This window comes from Symphalangus syndactylus, chromosome 12, assembly GCF_028878055.3.
Source record: "Symphalangus syndactylus isolate Jambi chromosome 12, NHGRI_mSymSyn1-v2.1_pri, whole genome shotgun sequence".
Lineage (NCBI taxonomy): Eukaryota > Metazoa > Chordata > Mammalia > Primates > Hylobatidae > Symphalangus > Symphalangus syndactylus.
This window is the reverse complement of record NC_072441.2, coordinates 38,649,629-38,672,318: the sequence shown is the minus strand read 5'-3', so window position 1 is coordinate 38,672,318 and position 22,690 is coordinate 38,649,629. Positions and strand designations below refer to the sequence as shown.

Sequence of the window (22,690 nt, the reverse complement as noted above, 5' to 3'; positions counted from 1 at the left end):
ATCCAAGCTGAAAATGGCAGTGTTTCTGCCCTTGAGGTGTTCTCAGTCTAGATGGCCAGATGGATAATCCACTGATGGTGTCTGATTTGACAATAAGTGTGTAGAGTGTGCTGTGGAATGGGGAACGTTGGACTCAACCTAAAGGAGAGTGACTGGGGAAAGATTCGCACATAGGTGACAAGTGAGCTGGCTTTCAAAGAATGAGGAGGAGGTCACCAGGCATTAACAGTGAGTGGCAGGGGGAAGAACATGAATGAGGGATGGAAGTCCCAGCTAATTTGCCTCTTTTCCTCCTCCCTTTGGCTTGCCCTGTCTCTGGGTAGTCTGTTTATGTATCTAATTAACTAGAATGGGGACGTGTTTATTTGGACAGAGGAAATATAATTACCAAGGAGTTCAGATACTCAATACTTGGCAAGTCCAGTTACTAACAGGTTGCCTTTTGAAGAGAATCAGAACAAGAGAGAACTAGCAGAACTAGCTACGAGAACAGGCTGACCTTGACCAAGAACTTTTCTCCCTGGGAATTGCATAAGGTCCTTCTAGACATCCCTGGCTCCAGTGACATTCTTTCTTCTGAGATGTCATTGCCTTCAGTCAGATTTCAGTAAAGGTTTTACAGGTGTGGGACTACAGTATCTCTGTATGGTGACTTTGGTTTAGGGCTTAACTCAAAGAGCAGCCTTTCTTCTCTCTTCGGGTTTTTATGGAATACCTTAATGTCATTGCCCTGTACTGCTTGCCCTGTGTGTCCTTCCTTTCCTTCCCTTGCTGTCTCTTACACATGTTCTATTTATGTCCTCTGCCTTACTTGGCTGCTTTCTGCTTTCCTCCTTATTCTATTCCCATTCCCTCATATTCCTTCTATCACACTTTGAAAGTTTGCTCAGTGCAAACTAAGGAAACATTTCCAAAGAATGTTTCTTTTTCTTTTTCTGGATGCATATGTTTATCATTATAGTACATTATTAACCAAATTGTGCCTTGCCATTATTTTTTTTCTTGAGCATGAGCCTGACTTGCATGATCTTTTATAAGTTCCTACAGGCCCATGCCATTCATTATTACCAAGTGACATTTCCCAAGAGCCTCCAGAGTGTATCACAGTTGAAGATCTTTTCTTTTCCTTCCCAGCAGAAGGATCCCCCAGTGGGATAGAAGCAGATATGGTCATCAAACTTTTAGATTGGCAGATGAGTTAGAGATCTGGGTCTGTATAAACTCCAGCACCTCCTACTTTCACCTGGGCATGGGAATCCCTCAGAGAATTTGGTAGACATTCAAATTCTTGGGCCCTATTCTAGACTCATAGAATCAGAATCTCTAGAGGGGAACTAGACGGCACCTTATACATGGAAGGTACCTGTAAATGAATTAAATGGGCAAAGTTCCCACTTTCAAGTTTACTTTACTTTCCAGCTAGGGTAATGACAACAAGCAAATCAATGCACCAATCAACCAATAAGCAAAAAAAAAAAAAAAAATTGCAGAGAGGGATACAAGGAAATCAAGCAGAATAATATTTTAGGGAATGGCTGGGCTGGGTATTAATTTACATGGCACAAAGGAAAACCTCTCCAAAGATATCCCATTGGAGCTGAGACCTAAACTGTGAGAAGGAGCTGAGGAAGTCAGGAGCTAGGGAAGAGCTCGTGTCCATCTTGTTTACCTGTGTCCTGAGTATTAGCACTAACGTGGGCTCCTGGTGGGGGCTTAATAAATACTTGTTGGATGATGCATGAAGTCCTTGGACAGCAATGTTGTACCCATAATCTGAACAACGGAATCAATGGAGTGCTCTTGAAGTTCAAGGAGATTACTCAATTAAGAGAGATTTCTGTCACAAATAGAATATTTACAGAATATCTGAGGAAATTCTGCAAGAAGCAGAATTCCTGAAGAAAACGAGAAAATGAAGAAAAGTGTACAAAGGAGAACATGTGAGAAAAGAGGCCTGGGGGGCCATGGGACAGCCAAGGAGCTTAGGAACAAGGAGAGGAAGAAAACAAGTCCACGCTCGCACCTCTGGCCTTATGACCTGCCAGCTCAAAGGGTAATCAGTAATTATTGCCATATTCTTGGGATTGAGCACTGTGCTCTTACTAACATTGCTTTGTATATTACAAAGTAAACTTAAAAAGCTTTTAGAAAACAAACATGATGTTATATTACATCCCTTTGAAGAAAATTAGAATAAATACCAATTCTGACAAGCTTAGGGAAAAGTTAGATGTGATCAGAAGTCACAAGTGAAGGGTATTTTGATAGAATTTGAATGCTGCTCTGAATCATACCCCTGCCGATTTAAGACTATAAATGATTGCCATTTGAATTTTTTCCCCTCCTGGCAGCAAAAAGCATAAAAAAGCAAAATGCATTATTGGAGAAACTGACTATTTAAGAATTATCAGGGTACACTCACAGCAGCATATCTCTGTATCTGTGTGTGTGTCCTTCGCTCACTTAGCCTGCTTTTAGTGAGGGCCTGGAACAGAAAAAAAGAGAGAGAGAGAGAGATGAATGTGTTTTCCTGGCAGTGTCCAGATCTCAGATGAAACTTTGTAACTGAGCTATAAATACTTGCTAAATAATTATTTCTTCTTTTTCTTCCTCCCCTCCACCCCCTTTTCTTTTTGGTTTGGCTGTTTTTTGTTTGTTTTGATTTTCAGTAGTCACAATGGTGGAGTGTTGTCCATCTTTCACGAGGAAGAATGAATTCTTAAAATTATCCCATGTGGATATGAATTGTGTGTTCTTGGTGTCCCTGGACTTACTTAATCTATAAAACAATCTGGCCAGGCGCGGTGGCTCACGCTTGTAATCCCAGCACTTTGGGAGGCCGAGGCGGGCGGATCACGAGGTCAGGAGATCGAGACCACGGTGAAACCCCGTCTCTACTAAAAAAATACAAAAAAATTAGCCGGGCGTGGTGGCGGGTGCCGGTAGTCCCAGCTACTCGGAGAGGCTGAGGCAGGAGAATGGCGTGAACCCGGGAGGTGGAGCTTGCAGTGAGCCCAGATGGCGCCACTGCACTCCAGCCTGGGCGACAAAGCGAGACTCCGTCTCAAAAAAAAAAAACAAAAAAAAAAACAATCTTTTAGCACCTACACCCATGGTAGAAAATGTCCTCTGCACACAAATAGTTGTCTCAAAGCCTTTCAATGTGCTTTATTCATGATGTCATTGTTCAGAGCTCTGTTGACTTTATTTAGTCGCAGTTCTTATGAGATGTGGTTATCTGCATTCTAAGTCGACTGTAAATTAGCAAACTGAATGGTCAGCAGTGCCTGTTAGGGGCACAGGGACCACGGGTATGGCTGCATCATGAGGGCACAAGTGAAGGGCAGCTCTCCAGTCATATCGCCCACTCTGGGATAACATGCTCATGGTGATGACAGTTGGTCAAGAAAAGACAGAGGTGTGATCAGTAGGCTCCACTTCTCAAGGAAGGGAGGTATGCTTCTATTTTAAAGGTTTTTAAACTTTGGTTATCTGGAAGATGGAGTCGTTGACTTTCATCCTCTGATAATAAATGAAAGAATTTAACAGCTCCTACCCCCATAATACATAATCTGTACTGACTTCCACTCCCCCAGCCTTGTTTTCTGATGGGGACCAGCCAGAGTTGTGCTCTTGGAGAGAAGGGAAAAATGATCATTTGTGACTTTTGGTTCAGTGTACAGTACAATATGTTTCCCTGTGCTTTTTGTGATTTGATATACAACTAATAGAACAAATTTTAAATTAATACTGCAATAACAAAGTGCACATTGTACACAATTGATTTTTATTGGTTCAACTTCCAAGATTATGTTGTGGTTTTACCATTGAATGACTCCCTCATACAAAATGCATTGCAGTGCATTTTTCTATTTAGTAAACTGTAGATAAAATTAAATGAAACTGCCATTAAAAGATCAATTGGGAAAGTCAGTCATGACTTTAGAGTTTCTCAACTTGTATCAATCTTATAGTGTTTCTTGCTGTAGAAATCTAGTGCATGCAAACGTATTTGTTCCCAAAATGGCAACAGGAGTAGTTTTAGTGAGGATGTATTACTTAAAAGAAAGACATGCTTATGGCAAAAAATTAAGACAATAATGAAAGATGTAAGGAAGAGGTAAAAATCATTTGGATCATGTTGCCTATAGATTATATGTGCTAGGATTTTGGGATATTTGTTTCAGGATCTTTTTTAAGCACACATGCACAGATGCCTGCTTAATTTATTAATCAGTTTATTTTTAATGAATTAATGTAGTCAGAATGGAATCATACTATGCGTGGTGTTTTGTAACCTGTTTTTTTGGTTAAAAACAATATATAATAAACATCTTTCATAACAATATTATTTTCAATAGCTGTATAGTATGCCACTGTTTGGATGAATCATGATTTTCAGGGGTGTTAGCTGCATTATAAAATTCCTAGATACAGCTGAGTTTACTAAATGTAAAGACTTAAAGATTTTACAGTTTACTAAATTTAAGATTTAAAAAGAAAAACAAGTTCTGGCAACCATTCAAAGAAAATGTCAGCTAGAAAGGAAAAATAATCTTGAAAAGCTATAGTATTCCCAGAGTATTTGTGACCTAAAAGCTTAAAGTTCTTGTTGAATTTTTCTGATATGATTTCATCAAAAATGACAAATACTAGCCTGATGAAATGAGTGAAATTCTTCAGACTATCTGTAAAAATCACATCTATTCTTTTTTTTAAGATATAGCTGTTGAGCACTATATATATGTATATATTATATGTTGCTATTATACATAATTCAAAAATATATGTAAAATAACTCTTGAGCTCTAGATTAGTGATGTAGTGATGTTTCTTCACATTGCACAACTCCACAAAGCACCATTATCATTATATTCTCTAGTGCACACCCAGCAAGACCTTACACTCAGGAAAGTCATGTCCATATGGTGTTTTTATACTGGTTTTCACATCATTTAAATAGCCTGAAGGGTTCTATTAGTACTTAGCGTGATTGCTCTGTAACTTTGGAATATTGTTTATACATTTGTTTTTTTATTCATTATCAGATTTTCTGAGTACCCACAGTAAGTGGGGATTGAGATCCTCAGGGTTTGCCCACCATATTGATGACCAAGACAGGATAGTAGGCCCTGCCTCCTGGGCCTTTCTCTGTTTGAGTTAGGAACCTCTTACCATCATCATCAAACCTGGCAACATTTTGTTTAATGGTACATTTTTAAACAGAGGGAGCTTATAAACATAGTGTAGCAATCATGGATTTGTGACTAGAATAGAAGATCCGAGAGATAAAGTACAGTCCTGAAGACCTGGAGAAAGAGCGGATGTTCAGTGAGCCCCTTTGCATCACCTTTATCTATAATGTCCAACCAGAGGGATTCTTAACATTCCTGTCCATTTAAAAACACAGAACATGGTGGCCTTGCAGAGAACATTAAATTCAGCCCTTGTGAAGATAGGCAGCGTGCCCTTACATCATCTTGGGTATATCTTGCCTGGAATCATTTACTCCTCTGTCTCCTTATCTTGCTATTCCCAGTGATGAGCCACAGTGCCTGACACTTAACAAATGCCCATTGCATGTTAGATATTGAATATCTGAGAGCATTCCTGTACTCCATAAAGATCCCAGTTTTTGCTGGAGTCAGGTGACATGCGTCTTAAGTTTTACCACAAGATTCTCTCACATTGCACGATGCAGAGCATCCATGTTTGCCTTTCTCCTCAGTTCCTAGCACTGCGTGTTGGCTGACTAAAGGAAGCTATGAGAGAATCCCACAACCATCAAATGTAACCGCAGACAGGACCCTTACAGGGCGTTCTCATCCAATCTCAGTGACATATAGATGGAGATACTGGGAACAGAGAAATAGAATGGCCTTTTAAAACTCACACTCTAGTCCAGGATCTGAACTTGAATCAAGACTCCTTACTCCTTCATTCAGCAAACATTTATTAAGCACCACTGGGTGTATGGCATTTGGCTAAGCACTGGGTAATCTAAGTGGAATAAGACACAAAAGAGATCTCCCCTTAGGGTGTCAGTCTAGCAGGAAGCCAGATGGATACAGAAACAGAGCAGGGTGTGAGAAATTGTGTGTGCACACACGTGTGGGCACACAGCAGCAACTGAAATACTATCCCAGATCTGCTTGTAAGTTGCCTAAGAAGGACAGCAGAGGAAGTAACCAACACTATCTGGGTAGTCAAAACTAATATTTTCTGAGTGCTTTCTGTGTTGGACACTTTCCACATATTATCTCATTAAATTTTCACAAAAATCCTGTTGGGTCATATCATCATGCTCATTTCATAGCTAAGAAATGGAGGCCCAGGAAGGTGTTCTGATTTGCCCTTAGTCATAACCAGGATTTCAACTCAGGGTCTGCTTGATTTCAAGCCTATGCTCATTTTACTATAATGGGGATAAGTAGGTTTCATTTCAAGGCTGATTCTATTTGATTGCCAGAGACTGCTTGGAGCATTGTGCTGCAAGATTGCAATTCTAGGTCATATCTGATCCCAGAAACAAATAGTGTCATGGTTTCTTAACCATGAGTGGAGGATGGAAAGTGGTAGCCTGTGTCAGGACCATGTCATTCCTGAGCTGTACCATGCTATAGTTCTTCCAGGCCCATCTCTCTGTAAGGCAGCATGGTTTCAACCACTCCCCCAGTGCCTGCCACTTCATTCATACTCCTTTCCTCTGAGCTCAGAGTGATATTTTATGCCATCTGTTATGTCCAGAATCTTGTGTCCTAGGTAGGTCAAGTTTCTTGTGCAATGCCCAATGCTGTAGTCCTTTCAAAATGTTTCAACCCCATCAGAGATATCTCTTATACATTCCCCCAGGGCACTGTTCTGTGCTTATGACAGTTTATGTGATTAAATATTACATGCCCACAGCCTAATACGTTAGCATTTCTAGGTAAGTTGCAACAGAGGACTTCTGAATCCAAAGGAGTGACTTCAGCAGGAAGAATGTCCAATCCTTGGGAAGGTTCGTTGGGATCTGTCATTCTTTAAGATTATACCAGGCAAATAGCTGCTACTCTGTCCGTACACTCAGCTGACCTCACACCTTTTCTTAGCTGCCACAGAGCCCTCGATATAATAGCTGGTGAAGTATTGAGGCATTGCTGTTTAGTACACATAACATTTAAAGTGGAATCTGGAGGTGGAGATGGCGTTTTCTTACACGGTTTATAACTTCCAGCTGTTGCCTGTAGTTAAACACTAGAATTAGGTCTAGGCAGTGGTTCTAGCTGGTATGCCTCTGCTTTAAATTTTATCTTTTATTGCCCTTGGTATCAAGATTTTCAGTTTTTCAAAGCTGGAAAGCTGGCCACAAGTTTAAAACAAGTATCTAAAACCAGTTGTTAGAGTCAAAATACCCAACAGTAGTAACAATAGTGTTAAATGAATCATTTATGGAATGTTTAGCTGCTCATCATCTATTTGAAGCATCTTAGTGTCCTTTTTTCTACAGTAAAAATATAAGTCAGATTTACTAAAGGTGTATATTTTCATTCCTTTCACATATGTGACAATCTATTTTCTGAGTTATTGGACTTCTGAAATGCTAAATGAATATGAATTTGACTGCATACCACATCTGAAAGTGTTATTTTTAAATTGTTAAACAAATTCTTTAATGTCGTAAGAGCATTTTCACTTAAATATTCTGTTAATTGTAACTTATACATTATAATGCTTCTAACCAAAGTAGATGCTTACTTTGAAATTCTACTTTAAAAATTCCTTTTCAAATAAGAAGAATGCCTCCCTAGGTTGAGGTCCACAAACCTGACTTTTATGTAGAGTTATAATTTTCTATTTTAGTAAATCACATGGCCCTGCGGCTTACTAGGTTAGTATTATTGCTTGTGCCCTGCTGCTTTTTCCTGGACTAAAAACAAAGAATAAGAGAGTGAACAGATTTAAAATATATCCTCCCTTGTGATGAAATTAGTAGTCCATGTGGCAAAGTGAGAGTATTCTGCGTGATTGTTTTTATCATTATGGATGTTTTATTTGTGTGCCACTCATGTCAACATTCTTTGATTAATTGCATGTGTGAATTTTTAAACAGATGGAAATATGGCTGCAAGTCTAAATAGAAGGAATAGAAAAGTTTGAGTGTTGAACAGGCCTTGTGTAAACTGAGACCTTATCCATCACCAAAACCCCAGGAATGCTGAACCATCTTAAATATGTTCCAGTGAAGGGTGCTTCTCCAGATGGGAGGGTGCTTCCCCAGATGGAAGGGTGTTCTCCCTTCTTATTTCCTATAATGTGGAGATGAGGTATTAACCAAGGTACTATTTGAGGTGTTTTGTAAACTTCCAAATTTGGGTGTGGGCGTTGTTATCAAGTATGTAAACAATAATGTTGACTACGGACTTTGCAAGATCTTTTACTTCGCTTGTCACCAATACAATTGTACCTTCCAAAGTGTTAGACATTCCTTAATTTGATGTTTCTGATTACCTTAAATTGCAGTCATTAAGATATCATCTCAGTGCTATAATTGAATATTCTAGCATACTATTCACTTATCTTTAAAAATTAACGTTGAACTCACGTTACTGATTTTTGAGTACAACTCTCAAACTAGTTTATTTAATTACTAGAGGAAACCTTATTTATAGTCTAATTGAACTATTAGTGAGTCTCTTAAACAGGTACTGAAGGGTTGTAGAACATCATTAAAATAAAAAAAAATTGCTTCTTATCAATATAACTGACCTGTCACTTGGCCACAGAAGGAAATAGGTTTGTTATACAAACTCAGTCATCATAAAGGCATTCACTGGCACATGGTAGGTAATTGCTTAGTAAATATTTATTAATAGAAGAACATTTGCCTCAGTTACCACCTACTGCTGATGACTCCCAAATCAGCATTTCAATTTGGAGCTCTCAGAGTTCTGACCCATGCTCCTGGCTGCCTTCTACACATCTCTAGCCGGAGAAGCCACAGACACTCTAAGTGCCCGATGCCTAAAACTGAACACTGTCTCCTCTTAAACCTGTCCCTCCTGTCTCCCTGCTTAGTTATCGTAGCCACATGCTACCCACTCACCCTGGAGTCTTTCCTCCCCTCACTTCCTAGATCCAAATATTCATCAGGTCTCACATTTCCTTCCCCCTTACAACTTCTCTGACCATCTCCACAACCACTGCTTTTTCAGATCCTGATAGTTTCACCTGGATTTTAGCTAGTCTTCAGATGAATCTCCCTTCGTGGGCCAGCAGTACTCAAATTTTACCATGCAAAAGCATTCTCCAGGGAGATGGCTAACATGGAGATGCCTAGATCACACTTTCCTCACTTTCTCATTTGGCAGGACTAGGTTTTAAGAAATCAGAATATTAAGCAGGCAGCCCAGATGATTTTGATGCAGATTAGAGCTGACTTCTAGTTCCACAAATACCTCTAGTCCGTCCTGAGCACTTAGATAAAGATTTACTCTAAAATATGAGATTTGTTCACATCCCTGATTCAAAATCTTCGAAGAACTACCATTCAATAACAGTATTTTTAAAGTAGTGGTCAGTAGAGTTGCCAAGAGCCCCTCAGAGGGGCCTCAGTGTGTGGACGTGTATGGGGAGAGGGTGTTTGGAGTATGAAGATGAGAGCCCATTCTGCTACATAGGGCTTTAGTCAATACCCCCTCCTCCGTCTCTTTCTTTAGTCAGAGCAGCTCTGATTTTGAAGTTTAATGAGATATTTCCTTTGGGAAAAGTATTCCTCTACTTAAAAAAAAAAAAGTAGTTTGAAAACCACTGATCTATTGAAGTGGATTTCAAACTTAAAAAAAAAAAAAAGCAGGACCCACAGTAAGAAATAGTGTACATTTTGTATCACAGCCCAGTTCACACACTTATTTTTCTGTGTAATTGAAACAAGTTTTATGAAACATGCCCTTACTATACTTGATGCACTCTGATGTTTTCTGTTTCTATTTCATTTTTTTTAAAAAAAATTGCTGGTTGCAACTCACTAAATTGATTTCACAACCCACTGAATTGCTACTGTGTCTGGAAAAACTTTGATCTAGCCTTTCTCAATGGGGTTCCTTTATGAACCATGGAACATAGAAATATTTTCTTAATCTTTTCAAGGATGGTACATAACTCACACCATTCTAGATGCTTAGAAGAGAAGTTAGTTCATTACATACAATGGGTGCCTAAGGGCATTCAGACTTAATTTTCTGCATGAACTCCTGGTTGAAACAGGCTTATTGGTGTCTGATCCGTAATAAATCCAAACTCTTGATTATTGCACACAGGGCCCTTCTCAATCTAGCCCTGTGTTCACCTCTCAGACTTTACCTTACTTCCTCAATCATCTTCCTGGGTTAAAACCATCCTGAACCACTTGGAATTACCCAGATGCTTCACGCTGTTTCTCACCTGTGCACAGTCATTCTTGCCCTTCAGCACCAGCTCAACTGAGTGTCACTTCGACTGAGACCCTCAATGACAGGAGTTAGAGTCATCAGGTCCAGGTTCTTTCCCTGTCAATCCCTGAAGTGATTAATAAATTTCAGTCACATTCACCTGGCTCATCTCCTGTGCTACTGAGTGTGGGGCTAGATACTTAGTTCTAAGAATACAAACACATGAGGCACAGCATACATGCTTAGGGAGCTTAGAACACACCTGAGACACAAGACATATGTCTTAAAAACTACCTCTAGTATAGCTCAATGCTCAAGAGTTTGCATGGGGAAGTCAGGCCTGAGTTCAAATGAAAACTTCTATTTTTTGGCTTGTGCACCTAGGACAAACTGTTGAGCTACTCCAAACTTCAGATTTCTTGTATGTTAGTCTAGGATAATAATAAAAGTAGCAACTTTGTAGGGCTCTGAGTTTTACAGGGGAAGTGCATGTAAAGCCCTGAGCACACCACCTGACCCAGAGTTCTCAGGAAATGCTAGAGAGGAATTAAGCAGGTAATGTGCCCAGTGCCATGTGAATGCTATAGATAGAAAGTGCTACAGGAGTTGAGAGGAGGAAATGGACACTGTGGTGGGAGAGATGGGAGAGCTCCAGTGGAGAAGGCAGAGTATGCACTAAGCTTAGAAAGAAAAGCAGACCTCAGATTAGGAGGTGAGAAGGCATTCCTGGCACAGCGAGCCAAAGAGCAGCAGAGAACTGTGGATGCCTTGCCTATAGACTACTTTTGCTGCCACTCTTTGTATATTTATTTTTGCATATGTGCTCAAACATTTTCCCAAATGCAAATTGAAGATATTCATCTCTAGAGATGCTTATTTTCTCATTTGAAAAAACTCTGCTCCCTCTCTCTTTTCCATGGCTTTTTGCTAAGTAGATATGGCATCTACAATTTTGCTTATGGATCCAGCTTGATTAAACCATTTTGGGTCAGCATGGAGAAATAGGTTACAAAACTGGCTGTGCATCATGATCACCCAGGGAACTTTTTAGTCCTGCAGATTTCTGTGTCCCACCCCAGATTCTGACTGTTTGGTCTAATGTGGGACCAGGGAATATGCATTATTTTAAAAGTTCCTTTCTTTTTCATTTGGCTTGGTCAAAAGTTTGAAAAACACTGGTAATCTTTAAGGCCCCACCCAGCTCCAGTGATCTGTATTTCCCATAACAGTAACACTTTTATTCTCTCTGCTATTCCCAAGAGAGGGTTACTGTGTTGTCAAGAGAGAAAAACTAAACAAGCCAGACATCAAAAGCTATAGCCACCAACTTTGATGTGAAGAGTCCTTTCTATATGAAATTGTATAATTCCAAAAAATCCAGGTGGGAGTGTTCCAAGGTCCTTATGTTGATGGGAAGGAAGGACAAACACTGGCCAACTTTACACTTTGTTAAACATATAAGCCGAGATTTAATAGAGTCTACAACTTCCAAACCAGTGGAAGGGGAAAAATGAAACCAAAGGAAATGAAAAAATAAAAGATCTCAATACAAAAAAAGAGAGGGGGGAAAAAGCGAAATATAGAAAAAATGAAACAAAGAACAAAATAAGATGGTAGAAGTGAATTCCAATATATTGATAACCAAAATCAATGCAAATCATGGTACAGTTAAAAAACAGATCAATCTAAACAATATGATGTCTAACATTACATCCATATACTGGAAAACCATGAGAAAAAGCAAGAAGATGATTAGCCCAAAATGCATGATACGTTTATCTCAGCAGGAGAGAGGGCTACTGGGGTGGGCACCCAGGAGGCTCTAAAGATACGATAGTGTTCTTTTAAGTTTCTTTAAGTTCTTTAAGTTGGGTGGTAAGTAGACAGATATTCTTATTTTTTTATTCTTTTAAGCATTATTTTTTAAAGTTCACATATATTTTTTGTAGTTTTGTTTGAATAATATAGTACACCCCACTTGCATGCGTGTATTGCACACACACTCAAGGATAAAAATAAATTGCCAATGTTTTCCTAAAACCCCACTCTCATATTATTAAATGTGAATTTTTTTAATGTGATTTTTTATTCTTTAATGACGTGATTTTTTTATCATGAAAGTTTTCTCCCCAGCACAAAACTCTGTTTTGAATTAATCATGTGACCCAACACTCCAAATAAGTCTTCACATTGATGCTGTTTGTCATAATATGATAATTCCTACATAGTTTCCCGTTTCATTGAATTACATAAAATAATTCATTCAATTAAAACCTTATAAGCTTTTTATTGAGCAATGATTTTGTGTCAGATGCTGTTTTAATCATTGTATATGAATTAATTCATTTAATTTTTATAAAAACCCTTGGGAATGGTACTAATACTGCCCTCATTTTAAACCTGAGTTAAACTACAGCACAGAGAAGTTAGGTGATGTGGTCAAAGGCACACAGCCGATCAGTGGAAGAGCCAGGATTTGAACCCAGGCAGCCTGGCACCAGAGCCATGTTCCTGACTTTATGCTAGGCTGCTCAGCTGTGGCCCATAAAGCATCCTACTATTCAAGAGAGTGAAGGAGGAGTGGGACGGGACTTCTGGACTTCAAGGGCCCCTCCGTAGTATGTCATGTCTGACCATGAAGCTGCATATATCACCATTACATCATTCTTTGGTTTGTTAAAGGAAAGATTTTTTTTTTTTTTTTGGCCAGGAAAGGAAGAAAGGGAGGGAGGGATGAAAGGAGGGAAGGAATCCAAAGGAATCCAACAAAAATATTGGCTGATTGGCTGGCCGTGGTGTCAGAAGAGAAATAAAAATCTGCTGATCTTATCTTTGTACTGTTTCCAGTGAACAACAAAAGGCAAATCTTCTTTGACAGAACAGCACAAACATACTAGGTGGCTAAACTAGAGAACAGGTGCTTCAGAGATGCTGCCTTGAGCAGATGCTCCCTGGCAGTGACCCTGGGAAACACAGCTGTTCCAAGCCTCCTCCACCTGGAGGCCAACATCTCTCTCCAAACACATCTCAGAACAGATGCACAGTTTATCTAACAGTTCATTCTTTGGAGGATTTTGCTCTGTGTTAGCAGTTAAACATAAGACCTCCCCACACACCTCCACACCCTGGGCTCTGTAGTCTTGGAGAATTCGTAGAGAATATGGAGATGTCAGGAACGTTCAAACAGGTAACTGGACTAATTCTTAAAAGAGAGGGGAGGGTGTGTGTGTGTGTGTGTGTGTGATAGATCCTGGAAAATATTTATCACTCAGTTGCCTACCAATCTGCATAAATCCAGAAGAAAAAAACTAAAAGGAATGTCTTTTGAGTATTTAGCCTCAATGCTCAGACTATGACTGCTGGGAACCAGCAGGGTTCAAAGAAGAGTTTGTGTGATGCCCAGATTACTCTAAAAAAAAAAAAATCTCGGCATTAACAAATATGAATGAGTCCAGAGGTATCCATCTGGGAACTAGTAGATAAAATTAAATATGTGTCTCCTGGAGAAAAGGCTGAAGAAAGACAGGAAGCGTTAGCTGTCTTCAAAAACCTGAAGGGCATCATCACATAAAGAAAGCACAGACTTTTCCTGGGCTATTGCAGAAGATCACACAAAACAAATGGAAGAGTACAACAGGCAGAGTTGGGATGCAAGCCTTCTTTTCAAGTAAATGAAGGTATTTATATATTTTTTTGCTTTTTACTTTTTTGGAGATGGAGTCTTGTTCTATTGCCCAGGCTGGAGTGCAGTGGCATGATCTCGGCTCGCTGCAACTTCCGCCTCCTGGGTTCAAACTATCCTCCTGCCTCAGCCTTCCAAGCAGCTGGGACTACAGGTGCCTGCCACCACGCCCAGCTAATTTTTTGCATTTTGGTAGAGACAGGGTTTCATCATGTCGGCCAGCCTGGTCTCGAACTCCTGACCTGGGTGATCCACCTACCTCAGTCTCCCAAAGTGCTGGAATTATAGTTGTGAGCCACTGTGCCCAACCTAAATGAAGTTATTTGAGAGAAGAAACTATTGTTCAGCAGGTGAAGAGCTTCCCTTGACCATTTCCTTTGCCTGGATTGTCCTGAGATGTACAAAGGGAAGGCCTTTTTCCTACGAATGAAAGATAGTGCTAAGCGGCTTCTGAACTCTTTTCCAAGTAGGAAACTGCTGAATTCTGTGAAACTGTGGCTTTTAACTCTCCATGAAACTCCATAAAACAAATTTGACTTGTTTGTTTCTCAGACACAATTATCGGGTGGTATGGCTAAAAACTTGCTAATATGAATTCTCAAGTTGGTAGTTCCAAACTTGGCTGCCCATCCAATTCTTTTATTTGTTTCAAACCAGTCTGAATAAAACAAAAAAACAGTCTGAACCTGTCACATTGATTGCACACCCACTAACAAGTTCTGACCCACCACTAGAAAAACTCAGACCTAGCCTAAAGTCAGTCCTCAGTTTATAGCTGAGGAAGCTGAGCCCAGCACAATGACATGGGTCTCCCAGAGTTGTACAGTAAGTGAAGAATTAGAACCCAAATCTCTGATCTCTTATCTCCAAGTCCAGTTCTTTATTCACATATATCAGCCAGACCAAAAATAATAATACAAGGTGGAGAAAAAAGGGAACCACTGTTGAACTGTAATTATGAAATAAGGAATTCAACCCCCCTGCTAGCTACTAAACATATAGATATTTTGTGGAAACAAAGCACCTCATGATAACTGCTGTTCAGCGAACCCACCACGGTGTTGGGTACCACTTTCCATGACCTCTGATCCTCACAACCACCACCTCACATAGTTGGGTTTATTAACTTTATTGTATAAAGGAAGGAATTGAGGCTGAGAAAAGTGAAGTAATTCCCATAATTCGGGTTGCTCATAGGTTGAGCTGTGCGTACGTGTCTGACCCCAAAGCTCGTGGCTCTTCCCTGCCTTACACTGCCTCTTTATAATCCTTGACTTGCCCTGCTTAGTATTATATCTCTTGGAAGTAAGATAAGCAACAAGAGAAATATGAAATATTGTGCAGAACTGATTCTAACCAGTAGAGTAGATATCATCTATCTAGAGTAGATATCATAAGTCTATGGATGGTGATATCATCTACAGACTTGCTTGTTTGTCGTCTCCTCTGTTAGTATTTTAGCTCCATGAGTGCATGGACTTCACCTCACTCACTGTCTAGTACAGCTCCTGGCACATTGTAAGCTTCAGATGAATATTTATGAGTGGACAAGCAAGTACATTTAGAAATGACAAGGACATTTGCAGAAAGCAACCACATCATACTACAGAGGCGGGTCATATAGTGGCCCAGGGCACAGCCCGTGGAGAAAGACGGCCTCTGTTCAAAATCGTGTCTCTTAAGAGTTATTTGATCATAGACAAGTTACTTAACTTCTCTTGTGCCTCAGTTTCCTGGGGATAGTAATAATGCCAATGTCATAGTGTGGTCCTATGAGTTAACCAAGGAAAGCATTTGCACCAGTGCCTCGCTTATAGTAAGTGCTGTATAAAGATTAGTCGTTATTGCTATCTGAGGTTATGATAATAGTAGGGAAATAGTGGACCCATGTCTTAATGGGAGAAAAATATCATGAAATTTAGAGGTAAGGTAAATATGATCCTATGGCTAGAGATTCAGAAGAGACTACAGTTCATATTCAATTGCAGAGTCTGAAAAGTAGATTTTTAACTGTCTCATCATGAAAGATTTATTTCTGACCAAAAAATCTAAATGTAGAGCAGATGATTATGCAGATGGCCCATGAATATGTCAAAAAGAATGTAGTGCTTACTAAGCATCCACATGAATTTATGAAGAATGAAATTTATGAGCAGGTGACTTAGTTAAACCACTAGGAGAATGCCGTAGACTCATTGTGTCTTATTTTCAAGAGCACCTTTAGAAAATCTGATTTCTATAACAGCAGAATGTAGGGTGAAGTGTGGGAGCCCTGGAGTCAGAGAGTTCTCCCCTCATCTCCCCCTAGAATTGGGCCTTGGTTTTCTTATCTGTCCAATGTGGATAATGAGTGCAGCAGCCTCCCAGTGTGGTTCAGAGAACTAACGGAGATCATGCATGTGCACTGCCTCCTAAGCAGAACGTAAGTGTGAGCCCCTCGTAATCACAAGACCTGGGTAAGCAGAAAAGAAAGTGAAATGAAATGTGACTGATAGTCAAGGAGGTTCCCAGCTATTTGCCTGTACCAAGCGTAGGTCTCAAATGCTCAGATGGTAGGTGGAAGTTTGCCTTGCAGTTGTCAGAACAAATCATGAAGGCCCGTTGATGCCACTGGCTGAAGGCTGGGAGAGAAGAAAACCTGAATAAGCCCCCTAAGGTCTGAGCGTCTGTTGCTTCCTCTTCTCTCCTTGCAGGGGCGTTCGTGGTATGCTGGACCCCGGGCCTGGTGGTTCTGCTCCTCGACGGCCTGAACTGCAGGCAGTGTGGCGTGCAGCACGTGAAAAGGTGGTTCCTGCTGCTGGCGCTGCTCAACTCCATCATGAACCCCATCATCTACTCCTACAAGGACGAGGACATGTATGGCACCATGAAGAAGATGATCTGCTGCTTCTCTCAGGAGAACCCAGAGAGGCGTCCCTCTCGCATCCCCTCCGCAGTCCTCAGCAGGAGTGACACAGGCAGCCAGTACATAGAGGATAGTATTAGCCAAGGTGCAGTCTGCAATAAAAGCAGTTCCTAAACTCCGGATGCCTCTCGGCCCACCCAGGCATCCTCTGGGAAAAGAGCTGTTAAGAATGGTTACCCGTCTCTAACAACGCCCATGTGCAGTGTTATTTGAGGTCTCCATTAATCACTGCTAGATTTCTTTAAAAATTTTTTTTCATCGTTTAAAAGCATGGGCAGTAAAGAGAGGACCTGGTGCATTTAGAGAAAGCACAGAAACGGGAGAGGTTCGGCGGGTCCCTTCTTGTCCTGTGAACTACTCAGAGCTCCTGTCAGTCCGGATGGGCCTTCTGGGTTCTGGCACCATTTCGTAGTCATTCTCTTTGTATTTTAAAAGGACGTTATGAAAGGGCTTAGACCAAAATAAATAATAATGTTACTTGAGCCACCTTATATAGCTGCTTGGAAAGTCTATGTAGTTCTTTCTGCATGCATTAAAAATGTTTAGAAATGCTTCAGCAATGGTATTTTCTTCCTCAAAGAAACCATGGCCAGTAGCTAGGTTTTCAGTAGGAATCAAAGAAAAACCAGTAAGAGCTCCAGATTAAACCTGATACTTAACTGAAGGAACATTCTGAGGAAAAATACTTACTTAAAAGTAACAAAAAAAGTCAATGTGAAAACCCTTTTTGACCTGAAAAAGGCCTTGGTATGGTCCTCCGTCCATGTGTGTGTGTGTGTGTGTGTATATATATATATATATATATATATATATATATATACATATTCCTGTTTTTACTGATTTTTATTTATTTTATTCAAAGATATCTGGGGATTGGACTGGGGAATGCTTAGTCTGACTGTTGAAAGAAACATGGATTCCTGGAGTATTTCAGATACGGTGTTACCGCCCCAGACTGCCTCCCACCAGCCCACATTAGTGCTCATTTTCCCTCATGATGGTGAAAAACGGTGGAGAGCTAGTAAAGGGTTTATGCAGAAAACAAGGAGAAGAGAATGTGAAGTTTGAAGTGCCTCTGGAACATCCAGCTGTTAATCTTGCCTAGTAAGAGCAAAAGAAGCCAATAGAACACCAACGTTTAAGGAGCAGGTAGAGAAAACCCAGCAAAGGGACAGAGGAATAAGAGGACCAAAGAACAGTGTTAAGAATCAAGGAGAGAGGTCGGGCACGCTGGCTCATGCCTGTAATCCCAGCACTTTGGGAGGCCGAGGCAGGTGGATCACTTGAGGCCAGGAGTATGAGACCAGCCTGGGCAATGTGGTGAAACCACGTCTTTACTAAAAATACAAAAAACTAGCCAGGCTTGGTGGCACATGCCTGTAATACCAGCTACTTGGGAAGCTGAGGCAACTTCACTTTGCATTTAAAGACTCGAAGGACAGCGAAGGTGAAATCAATTCACCGGCCACCTAGACTTTCCAGTCTAGGACAAGAGCTGTAGCAATGATCTGTTGCGCTGTACAAGAAAAGAGAAAGAGGTGTTCATTTGAAAACAGATGTTTTTATACAGCAGAGTAAAAGCTGTATTGACAAGCAGGCTGAATCCCTTCCATATAGAATGAAATATGAGCTTGACCCCAGTCCTTATCTTCAGTTACCTCCATACCAACTGGTGGCATGTTGGATTTAGCATGTAAAATAATTTCACATCTCTTATTTTTCCCAAGCTTAATGGCATCCTTCTGGTACCTGGCTTACATGTGAACTGAATTTTGATCTGGGTTCTATTTTGAATTTTTCTCCTTCAGAGACCTAAGTAGGCAACATGAAAGACAAGTCGGTAAGAAAGAAAAAATAATGTTTCATACACATAGGCTACCGACCAGAATTTTCTATGTAAAACATTTAGAGTGTATTCTGATTTAAAATGAGAATAACTTCAAGGCAGATATTATAGTATTTATGTAGTTTGCAAAAGAAGTTTACATTTTTTTGCTATTGTGATATAACATTTATGTGCAAGAACTACTTGTAATAAAAGGATTTGAGAAGTCATGCTTCTAAATATAATAGCCTAAAATAGAGAATATTATGATTTGAAAGTGTAGATTTCACAAACTCTGTATAGTATGTGGGTCTATCTGAAGCTTTTATCAAAGCTACCTATAAAATAAAATTTTAAAAGATCTGTTCTCTCTTGTTGAGGTGCATTATTGCTTTGTGTATTTTCTAAGTAAAAATACAGTTTGTGGTAGCCACAGCATACATTTCTACTGCAGAAGAAAAATCAAATTTGCCATGAAGTACATACTCTCAATGTTTTATGTAAGCATTTTGAATCTATAGCTGGCCAAAGGGTGGAGAACTGAAATTGAATTCCAGTCCCCAAATAGCTACTAAGGGATCTTTAAAGGTTTTATTTTGAGGAAAGAACAATTTTTAGTACCCTGCAGCAGAGTGTCATATTCAGAATGGTGTCTGGAGGGGGTCCAAAGTGTGGAAACTCAGGGTAGAAATATATAGCTTTTGTTTGTATGCACACACACATCTCAGCAAGGGCACAAGAGTAAGGAAGTCGGGAATATTTAGAAATGACGAGTGGCGGGGTCACAGAGCTCACCAAGGACCCTTGACAGACCTGGCCCTTTCTGTGTGTTTGTGTGTCCTCAGATTCTAGGATGCAAAGCTTATCTGCAAGTTATCAATATGGTGGTCCTGAAAATTTCATCTAGACCTCATCAGACCAGCCCTTGGCTCAGAGCAGAGGCTACTCCCTAGCTAAATGATATTTAATTTTCTTCTTAGATTTGTAGCACTGTCCAAGGTGTTCTGATAAATCTGTACTGGTGAAAGAATTTAGTACTTCATGAAGACAGCTTGCTTGAAAAGAAATAATCCTGTGGAAATAAATTGTTGAATTTTTTGGTGAATTTTTTTTCAAGTGAGTAGTAAACCTGGAACCAGTTTGTGACCTTGAGAAGCCCTAAGCACGGAAATGATTGTCGCACCACCCTGCCCCCATTCATGTAATTCCAAATAAAAACAATACTAAACCTTAAAATAAATGTAAGCCTCCGATAAAGTTCTAATTTTCCTCACATTCAGCACCTTGATGCTTTTTATAAATACTAATCAAAATTTAGAAATTCTGGTGCCCCAGCTTCATCGGCACGCTGAGCACGTACTCGGCCCCGGTTGGATGGACCAAGACCAAGGACCCGATGGAGTTGGCAGCAGCAGCATCAGGCGCTGCAGGGGGTGCCGTTCTCTTCATCTGCAGATGTCACCGCTCGCAGACCACAGAGTGTGCCATGCTCCGTGTTTGTAGACTAGTGTTCCTCCTGAGCTTGAGAGTGTTTTGTTTAGCTCATTAATCCTCTAATCATTCTGGGAAGGGGACAATAAAATTACTTGGCTCTCTTTTTTAATTGGTTGAGCAGACATAAGGAAGGTGAGGTCTGTGAAGATGCCCGTGAAGGTGACTTAGTGACAAACTCCGGCCTTGTTAGAGCCTGGAGTAAAAACACATGATGATGCATCTCACTGTATGCTAAAAGGAATTAAAAACATGCAAAAGCAAATCTGACTTCTAGGAGACTTAACAGAGAATTATATCCCTTTGTGGACCAGGAAATGTGTTAAATTGGAAACCCCTAGGGCTCCTTCCAGTTTTACACATTGTCTTTCAGGCATAGGAGTAAAGACAGGAAGAGCTTTTAAAGTCAGGGAAGCTGCATTTTTGTGTGAGGGATGCCCTCCTGAACTCATCACATGGTTTGAAATACTCATAATTTAAGGCTAGTTTTCACAGATAAATAAACATTCGATGGGAGATGCTGTTGGTGTGGGTTATTTTCTTTTTTTGGCCCTAATGCCATATTTTATCTTTACACCATTCTCTTCAGTGCTTTCTGGTGTATGCTCGCTCCTAAATTAACAGATGGTAAGCTACTAATGGCAGTTGTTAGAGGTTCAGAGTGTTATGTTATCTATAACTTCTGAGTTAAAGGTTTATAGTGCAGGCTGAGCATGGTGGCTCATGCCTGTAATCCCAGCACTTTGGGAGCCTGAGGCAGTCAGCTCGCTTGAGCTCAAGAGTTCAAGACCAGCCTGGCCAACATGGAGAAACCCACTCCATCTCTACTAAAAATACAAAAATTAGCCAGGTGTGATGGTGCACACCTGTAATCCCAGCTACTCGTCAGGCTGAGGCAGGAGAATCGCTTGAATCCAGGAGGTGGGGGTTGCAGTGAGCTGAGATTGTGCTGCCACACTCCAGCCTGGGTGACAGAGTAAGACTCTGTCTCAAAAGTAGATGAATTAATTATTAATTAAATTAAATACAAGTTTATTGTACAGATAATAGCACAATGGTCACTGGAATCACATGCAGGCAGGTTCCAGTGTACATCAATAAAAGTGCAGGTCACATCCTACTACTGTAATGCAGCGCCTCTGCATGACAGTCCATGAACATGGTTTGCAATTCACTGCACCACCCCATTTTATAATTTGCAGTTCTTGGCAGTCGTTTAGGAAGTTGTAATTTTATGCAGCAAAACTTTGTAATATTTTTCTGCATCAGCAATTTCAACTTTGTATAATTCAAATTTTCTTAAAATGCATCTGTATTGTATTTTGTTATTGAGATTAGAGCCTCCACACTGTATATTAATAAGATATATGAAAGAAAAAGGGGGAGGGCTGCCTGCCACAAGCCCATGTTACATCTTTGTGCATATTAGAAAAATGATATCTGTTCCTCAAGACGCTAGCATCTATTGGAAAAACTTTACTGCTACCAGCCAGAAAACTCTGCTAATACATATGCCTGTCCACAGTACGACTGACACATGGAGATAACACATCGGACTGAAATTCAAAATACCTGTGTTCTGAATTCTGTTCTGCCCTAAAATGCCAAAGAAACTCTAGATATGATTGCTGATCTTCTAAATGAGAGGCTTAAATTAAATGACCTATAAGGACCTTTTCAGCTCCAAAATTCACTTTCTGTGCATCGTCTCCCAAATGTGAATCCTGGAAAAGAGACCCAGGTCTTTGGATTCTGTGCATTTCACTCTTGGCATAGAGATTTCAAAGAAAAGGAGCTCTGTTTTCATTTGCTGCAGTGGTTCTCAAGCTTTCGTGTGCATCAGAATTACCTAGGGAGACAACCTAACATCTGTGTGCTTTAGGCAGGTGTGAGATATGTCATCATAAATTCATCATCAATACAGGGGAAAAAGGATTTTCAAAATAAAATGGAACCACTATCCCATATGGAAAACCTAAGAGCTTGATGATTTGCTTATGTTTCCTAAGTGAACTTAATTTGATACGTGTGAGCTGCTGTTTACTCCATCAAGCCTAATAGAAAACCACACATTTATTTTACATTTAATTTAACCAACATCTTTAGAACATTTCCTAGGTGCTGGAAACCCATCCCCCCCAAAAAAAACCTGCTCTTAAAAGAATAAACAAAAATCATAAATCAAGCATATGCACAAGTACACAAATAAGAGGACTAAAGTGAAAGGGAGGTGAAAATATGAAGGATGGACATGTTTGTATTGCTTTAGCCACCCTCAAGGCATTACACTGGAACACTGGTGATATTGGCTATTGGCATTGGGGTTTTTAGATTGGGCCTCTGTAATTTGATATATAATTATCTGAGACCTAGAGGAA

The 22,690-nt window shown here is 40.1% G+C and overlaps 1 protein-coding gene across 1 annotated transcript in view; it reads left to right on the top strand.

Annotated features, from left to right (window-relative positions):
• The window catches only part of LPAR3 (lysophosphatidic acid receptor 3), a 79,747-nt gene extending 62,195 nt beyond the window's left edge, over positions 1–17,552 (top strand). The window contains exon 3 of the mRNA XM_063624219.1: positions 16,785–17,552. Within this exon, the coding sequence (XP_063480289.1) occupies positions 16,785–17,110 (326 nt within the window). The 3' untranslated portion in view covers positions 17,111–17,552. The remainder of the gene's footprint in view (positions 1–16,784) is intronic.
• Positions 17,553–22,690: the final 5,138 nt, after the last annotated feature.